Below are 8,020 nucleotides of genomic sequence, written 5' to 3' on the forward strand. Positions count from 1 at the left end.
TGTATAATTGGCAGTAGTATTGCCCAGGGTTAGGGAGGGTTTACTCAACAGGGATCTGGGTCTCATCATGCTCCAGCAGCTCCTGATGCTCAGTTGGGCACGAACAAGTTTGCCTGTTGCATGCAAAGCGTCTTCCGCCAACTCATCTCTTCTGCCAACTCGTACAATCTGATTCATGAGCTGCAATGTTATAAGCAGTCCCAGATTCCTTAATATATTTTCATCTAAAGCGATTATACCCCCAAAAGCTTATTTTTAAAAAAGCAAATTTGATTATTAAAGATTTTATTTTGGCTAATAAAGCACTTAGACTAAGAAGACAGTGTGCAATCTGCCTAGATCTGAAGGTGGTCTTAATTTACCAGATCTGTATATCAGTTAGCTGAACAAGGTTATTTACATCATACAGTCAAACAAAGAAAATGAACAATGGATATAGAAAATGCTCTATTAAAAAAATCATAATTTATTTCTGGTTTCTAAGGGGGGAAAAATTAAGAATAATAGATTAAAAAATACTAGATTATGGTATAAAATAAATATTATGAATATAACAGCCAGCCTCTGGATTCTATAAGCATCTTTTTCAGTACAATAAATCCAAATGATGGTGAGGCCCCCAGTCATTCTACACAGAATTAATCTGAACTGCATGCTTTAAGCCACCAAAATATTTGGAGACATCAGTTCTTCAATTGTATCATTTGTTGCATATTAAATGTTCTTCCACTAAATTGAAATGAGCACTCACGATTCTACTAGTACAGCCCATGCCTCTGATTTAGATCCATTTGATAAGCAGATTTGTGAGACCATCACTGATACCCAATACAGTATGTGCATTTTATAATTTTCTTTCCAGCTGTAACACTGATGGCTTCATCAGTTTTATACTGGCCACAGAATGACAAAAAAATAAATAAATGACCATACAATACCCTTTCCTTATGTTTTTCAAAAAAGAGAATCATCCAAAATGTGTTGTATTGCATAGGCTTCTACATAAAATGAAATACCATACAGGTAACCTCTCCATTTTATTTTAGCTAGAAGCCACAATATATTCGTCAAATGGAATTCAAACAACAACAAAAAAACATTCCTGCACAGACTGCTTTACAAACTGGCATGTTTTAATTAACAAAATCTCAATCATCTACCCACTAATAAATCCATTCTGGCACAAGTGAACCCAAATGGCAGTTATCAAAGCAGTGTGTGCAGAAAGGTCTTCAGAGCTTTGGTCCAGAAAACAATAAAAAGCTGGCATCTTGTTCAAATCCCCAGTCTTTTTTTTTTTTTTTTTCCTGGCTTAAAACATGCAAAAAAAACTCCAGGCACATCAACTAAGTTGGTGAGATAAATCATGAGTCTTAATTAGTGAATAGGAATTAACATTCTGAAATAATTGATGATTTTTCAGGACACATTAAATTGTATTGTTTCACTGTACTGTACGTTTTTTCTGAGGAAGTGAAAGGAGTGAAAGGAATTTTACATACAAAGTGTAAATACAGAATCCTTTTGAGGAAGATAAAGATGCTGCTTGTTCATTTGTGGTGGGTAATGACTTGCCTGGGCACTTCTGGTGAGCATAATTTGAAAATTCATGTGCTTTCATGTAAATTCCCTATTAAAACCAACAAATTTGACAGCACAAGGAGTGGCTTCCCATCAGTCATCACTTAAATATCTCTGTCAATCTTAAAAGACTAAGATCAAGACGTGTCCCATTAAAAGTCAGCTGTACATTTGTCAAAGTACACTGCAAAGGGTTACACAATCAAACATGGTCAGTATGTCCCAGTGTTTTAGTGTTTTATGGCAAATCTGGGTCACATGCACTTGATTCACATTTTTCAATTGCTATTTATTTACGGTTACATATAACTCAATGACTGCCCTATCAGACTAATTTGGTACTTCATTGCATTAACCATTTTAGATATCATATCCAGAGGCAGTGGTACAGTTCTCTAGAAAATATATCAAAGAACATATATCAAAGGACACTTCAGAGTAAGTCGGTAAAAAGTTGGTTGACAGACACCACCATCATTGATGTACTTGAACATGCACATAAGGACATATTCAGCAAAAAACTGAAAATATTTTCACTATTAACTGGAAAGATGCTCTTTGGTAAACTGCGCTTTGCTTTTGTCTTCACTGACAGCAGGGATTCATGACAAGATTGGCCTACACATCAAATGTCACACCGGGGCAATTCCTGATAAGCATCGTCGAACAAGATATCCAAAATACCCATTGGCACAACAAACTTAAGAAATCAACATGGCTTCCTACTTTAGAAAACATTTCACAATTAGTATATATTCAAATCTGCTGCCAGAACAGAAAGAAGTAATTTGGGTGATCTATAAAGTCTTTTATACTCCAATACTGGTGACAAACCTTCAATAGGCCAATGAGAACAGCTCACTAAGCATTCACAACAAACAATAAGAGAATGTACAATGAAATCAAGGGACGTCTTTTGTTAAGACTTGAGTCACCATTGCAAATATAAACATCCATAGAATTTATACATGAAAATAATAGACATGTTTATTTAAACATTTCCTTACATGCATGTTACAGCTCATTACCAAATGCAAGACAGTCTACAGTTGAATACCCTGTGCTCACCACAGGGGGTACAGAAGACTGGTGAGGTTTATCCGTGGCCATTCAGACGAACATTAAAGAACAGTATATTGTCACTTAGCTTCTTGCACTTTTTTGGCACTTTGCTTTTCTTTTGCCTGAATGTAAAAAAAAAAAAAACATAAAAATATGTTTGTTAGGGTGTGTCTTTATCAATGTCAACATTTCAGTCATGACTAATCAAGTCACTGACAATAGCTCCAAACAATGTTCAGTGTATGGTTAAGATTAATGAAAAGACAGCAGCCTGTGTGCAGGACGTGCTTCTTAGCAGGTTTTTCCCTTTAACTGCATTCTCATAGGGCAATAACTGATTTGAAAACAGCTTATACTATAAATCAATATTTGTCTGTCAAATAAAGATAAAGTAAAAATCAACCATAAATGTAGGTTCAACTTCTTATTATCCGGTCTTATGTCTGTAATACAATGACATTTGGCAGAACTCAAAACCACCAAAACCAGAGGATTCAGCTACTGTAATACATCAACAATGCCCTCTAGTGGTGTATTATCTGGGAAAAACTCACTTATGGTGTCTGTAGAGTACCACACACTAAACACAAAAAGCACACAACTTACTCAATGATATTGTAACAGGTTGTATACATTTTAAACTGTTTTTATACGTATTGCGTGTGTAAGTATTAGCAGCAGGTATGAAAAAATATTTCAATAACTGTTCACGAAGAACACATTGGTATCACATCAAAATAATGGACAAACTTTTGATGCAATATTTAAGCAAATCCTTCACCTTTTCCACTAACGGTATCAATTGTTGGTACTCAGCCAGTGTCTTTAACAGTTCCATGATGAAGGGCAGGTAGTTGTGTTTTCTTCTAATGTTTTCAATCTAAAATAAAAACATGCTTGTGGTTACAATGTATGCGGCTGGAAGTAATATAACAATATGTGGTATACAAATTAAGATTGTGCAAACATACTTTATATCGCTTCAGCTTTTGATTCTCTTCATCAATTAGGAGTTGGTACTTAGCAATTTCTGACTGAATCGAACTGAGCAGGTTGCTGCTCTGGTCTGTGTCCATCGGTTCCTCCTGAAAAGTAAGGAAATCCTAATTGAGTGTCAGTTATTACTAAGTCACCCAATAGCTAAGGTTTCAACCATTTTTAGGTTTCTACATACTTCCGTGAGCTGAGCCTGTAACTGGGCAATTTTGCGCTCATAAATCATCTTTCTGTCTGACACAATTGCCATTAAGTTGAAACGGATTTCTCCTTCACTGTACCTGAAATGGGAAAATACAAAGTTAAATAACTGTAATCACTTTTAAATTCTTGCTCAAGTGTTCTGCCACACAAATTTAATTTCTCCAAACTGATATAACAAGGCCACATTCATTCATCTAGAACCTAAATTGAAAAATACAACATTTACTTCTGTATCCTTTTTTCGATAACAGGCCGAACTGCGCTTATCCAGTCATCCTGGTTACAGACACCTGAAACAAAAATAAAAGCATGTTTAAAATGATGCATAACCTTAAAAATTACACTTCTCCAATATCTCTAACGCTCTCTAAACAATCCTACCTAACAAGTATCACATTAAAAATGAATGACTTGCACCAGTAGCTGGGAGTCTTAATATTAAATATTTCAACTTTAAATAGCACACATTCTGCCTTTCTGTTAATGGTGGCTTAAGACTGAAACTGATATGGCTACAATATTGACTTTGGGAAATAATTGCAAGCAATTTGCTGACCCCATCTGATGAAAAATGAAATGTAAAATGTCTGCAAATATTGGAATGTCATGTTTCATCCATAATTATGAGTTTGAATAAATATACAAACATATGGATATTTAAAGATGCTTTCCAGGCATTTCATTGATAATAAAAATGGGTCATCACCCCATATTGTAATGAATGGACCATATCCAACTTAATAAAAATTCAAAAAGCTCATGAATGATGTGCATTCAACAGAGGTGATTATACGCTGCGGTAGAGAATGCTGCTAGGTCAAAAATTAATTCCGAATGTTGAATCATTCTGAACTAATTTTCCTCAAATGAACAGATCTAAAATTACATCAAATGATTATTGTAATCAATTTTAGAATACACTATGTGCAATTTAAATTCTGGAAACTTAGCAAACAAGAATTTGAGTATGGCAAAACAATTGAAGTAAGGCACCCCTAGTGTACTCTTTTTCCCTTGCTGCATAACCATTTAATTTCAGTCAGATTCAATGATTTAATAGCAATAAAACCGCCATAAATACAGACAAACCGAAATGGTATGCACAAACAAAACAAAAACGCACAACCACTGCACACTGTTGAACTATGCCAACAGGTGGTATGTTGGGGCACAGGCTACAGAACAAATGTAGCACTGCCATTCTGGCACTGTAAAGTGTAAACCGTGCCCTGTCCAGGCTGCACTTGTAACTGAACAGATTCATATACACATCTCTTCAGGAGAGGCCTAGCAACTAAATACCTTCAATTCGCTCAAGCTTAGGTATTTGTGTAATGAGCACTTAGATGCAACTGACTATTGTGGATGCATCTCATAACACTGCTGCTTTAACAGCTTGATTGGTGTAAAGCTGTCATTTGCACATCTTACACATTTTTAAACAGGAGTGAGTTGGGATCCGTCAATGTCCAAAATGTGAATGAGCAATGCAGATTTGGGATGTGAGCAAAGCTGAACCTACCAAGGTCAATTGGTCCTTCACGAAGTCCATCCAGTTCATAAAGCCTGCCATTAACTGGAACATAGCTCACAAAGTGAAATGCATCTTCATCCTTTGCAGATGACTTTGCATCAAATTCAAACATCTGCTGTCTGAGGGAAAGAAAATGCATTAAATCAAAATACAGTTTTTATTCCATTCCAATTTATGACAGTATTTACAGAAGCAGGAGTGTGCTAAACTTTATTAATTTTGAATTGACTAGCTTAGATTAACTGTTCCAATTTCTGCTATGAACAACATCTTTAAAAATGTAAATTTGGGTTAGAATCAAAATTCCTAATGGAAGAAAAGTAGCTAGCAGAAAATGGAACCATTCTGTTTTCTGTTCATTTATCAGTGCTTGTAAATGTAGAACAAATTACGGTAATCTTCCTTAAAAGCCACAACAGGTATCACATGGAAAAGTATCACATAAAGGTGTCTCTAGTTTGAGGTTCTGAAAAGTGGTTGACTTTAATACAGATTTATGAAAAACAAATACCTGGCAAAGCCATTATGGACCTGTCGAATCACTTCAGAGTTGCTCAAGGCCAGACCTTTCATCTTTTTTTCACAGAAGGGTAAAAATATTTTAAATAACCTTCAGACATGGACAACAATCTTAATAGCATTGTGTTCGGTTTCTCATAAAATAACATGTGCATATTTTCCTCAAAGTTGACTTTCAATTGATATAATGTGACAAAACTAAACTTCATAAAATGATTTTATTTATTGGAGGTGAATTAATTCTGCTGAAAACAACATACAATTTAAAGTACTTACAGCAGCATCAAAACTTTGTGAGAATTCTCTGAACTCGGTCAATGTTTCTCCAAGAACTATGTCAGGATGTGAGCAATTGAGTAAAACACTGACAATGGCTTGTGTAGCACACGCATTGTTGATGACCTGTGGTATTAAAGACGGGAATAGCCAAGGGGAAGAAAATCACTGAAAGTCACTGAAATGCTTAATCTTTAACAATGACAACTCATTCTATATTATATTGTACAGCAGTTGTATATACCTGCTTGGCAAAGAAGATATGGTCAAGCCTTGAGTCTTGAACAATAGAACCTGCAGGCTCTTCCCCAGGCTGCCATTTGAAAAGGAAAATTAATCCATGAACCGGTCTGAAAAAGGAGCAGATGACATTTATCATCTCACAGCATTAAAACTCTACAATCTACTATATTTTGAAGAAGATGTGTCTACATGAGTTTATATTCGATAACAAACTTACAGAAAGTGTTACCGAGTTACCAAAGCTTGCATGCAAAGATAACTTACCAATGTTTTGTGCGCAATTTACAATTTGGTCATTTACTAAATGCTCTAGCCAAAGCTATTTACACGTTGAAAATGAGTGAATGTGTACAACGTTCAATTATGATTAAAACCACATGACCAAATACAGCATACTTTGCAGTTTCTCGATTAACTTACTTCAGCTTGTCAAAGTTTTCAGGTTCCATACTCCATATCTCCTCAACCTGTGCTCCTTTGCACCCTGAAACGAGAAGGCAAATACCACGACTCGAGTCCACAGAATAAAAGTATAAACAGCTGAATCTGTCCCATCATCATGACTTGGACAAGTTCAATTAGCTAATTTGTTAGCCAACGAGTGGGCCCCATCTACAAACCATCAGGGCTTCCATAACGTCATTTACTGTACGAGAGCTATACACAAATTGGATTGGCTATGTAGCCAAGCTAGCTTTATTCATGCAAGAAAACAGGTTCCTTAGCTATGCAAGGCAGTTGGTACATAAAGCTAGGTTGTCTGACAGTTATCCAACTAACTTACCTAACGAGATGTCAATAAACGACCTATGATAACTAATTGGCAACGTATGCCAGTTATTTGACTAGCTAGAAAGAGACTGTGACTGGCTAGCTAGCTATTAGTCATATTAGCTCGCTAGCGCTAAACAAATCTAATTTGTGTTGGTGTTAAATAGCTATGCATCTACCCAACACATTTCAGACTCGGGTAGCTAATTGGTCCGATGATATAACCTTCTAGCTAGCGAACGTACATGAAAACAGCTAGCCCCAAGAACCCTGTGTTCGCACCAGGTAAAATTGGCTCCGGTCTTATTTAACGCTAGTTAGCAAGTTCCATAATGAGCTGGCGCTTGAGGTTAGCTACAAATGCTTATTTACGTCGGGTAATCTAACGTAGCACACTACTACTAGGTAGATAGCTAGCTAAAGTTAGCTAGCTATCTACCTAGCTAGAAGATGCACATACGCTAGCGAGCTACATTATATGGTAGCTAGCAAACGTTACAGCTAACGGCACCCACTCACCAAAGCCCTTTATCAATTCTGTGAAAACCCCCGGGTCGCTTTCCATGAGACACCACTCCCCTGCACTTCCTGCCATTTTAGCGTTATGCGATTGTATGTTTCTTGAAAACCTGTAAAATAAAACTAGAAAACCCTCTTTTGCTATTTCGGAATCTTGCAAGCCTGTCTAGTTAGTCGTCACACGAGCTCTCCGCTGCAGTAGTTTTCTCAGTATATTTCCCGGCAATCATTGCAACAGCATCTACGTTGCTACAGCGGCGACCTCATTGTCGTTCGGTGGAAAGAGAATGCAAAGAATGACTGCTGGCTGGAAGT

General features: G+C 36.4%; 1 protein-coding gene across 2 annotated transcripts; it reads right to left on the reverse strand.

The window, feature by feature from the left end:
• Positions 1-2,542: 2,542 nt before the first annotated feature.
• uchl5 (ubiquitin carboxyl-terminal hydrolase L5) lies at positions 2,543-8,020 on the reverse strand. Of its 2 annotated transcripts, none has more exons than XM_064332022.1 (11): positions 7,706-8,020; positions 6,836-6,899; positions 6,417-6,522; positions 6,173-6,298; positions 5,889-5,950; positions 5,366-5,496; positions 4,070-4,133; positions 3,818-3,920; positions 3,615-3,746; positions 3,425-3,523; positions 2,543-2,765 (listed from the first exon to the last, which is right to left on the reverse strand). In XM_064332022.1, the coding sequence occupies exons 1-11, from the start codon at positions 7,779-7,781 to the stop codon at positions 2,721-2,723; spliced, it is 1,008 nt and encodes a 335-aa protein (XP_064188092.1). In that variant the 5' UTR covers positions 7,782-8,020; the 3' UTR covers positions 2,543-2,720. The 2 variants fall into 2 exon arrangements, with proteins under 2 accessions (XP_064188092.1, XP_064188093.1); XM_064332023.1 differs by having other exon boundaries at positions 3,615-3,728; positions 7,706-8,017.

The sequence above is a fragment of the Anguilla rostrata genome, chromosome 4 (genome assembly GCF_018555375.3).
Source record: "Anguilla rostrata isolate EN2019 chromosome 4, ASM1855537v3, whole genome shotgun sequence".
NCBI classification, from domain to species: Eukaryota; Metazoa; Chordata; class Actinopteri; order Anguilliformes; family Anguillidae; genus Anguilla; species Anguilla rostrata.

What these genes read in the sequence shown, in the direction of transcription:
- uchl5 (XM_064332022.1), bottom strand. Translation starts at nt 7,781, where the DNA reads ATGGCAGGAAGTGCAGGGGAGTGGTGTCTCATGGAAAGCGACCCGGGG. An exon ending in AGAATTGATAAAGGGCTTTG is followed by an intron (nt 6,900 to 7,705) that starts GTGAGTGGGTGC and finishes TTCTCGTTTCAG; the next exon opens with GGTGCAAAGGAGCACAGGTT. An exon ending in ATATCTTCTTTGCCAAGCAG is followed by an intron (nt 6,299 to 6,416) that starts GTATATACAACT and finishes TTAATACCACAG; the next exon opens with GTCATCAACAATGCGTGTGC.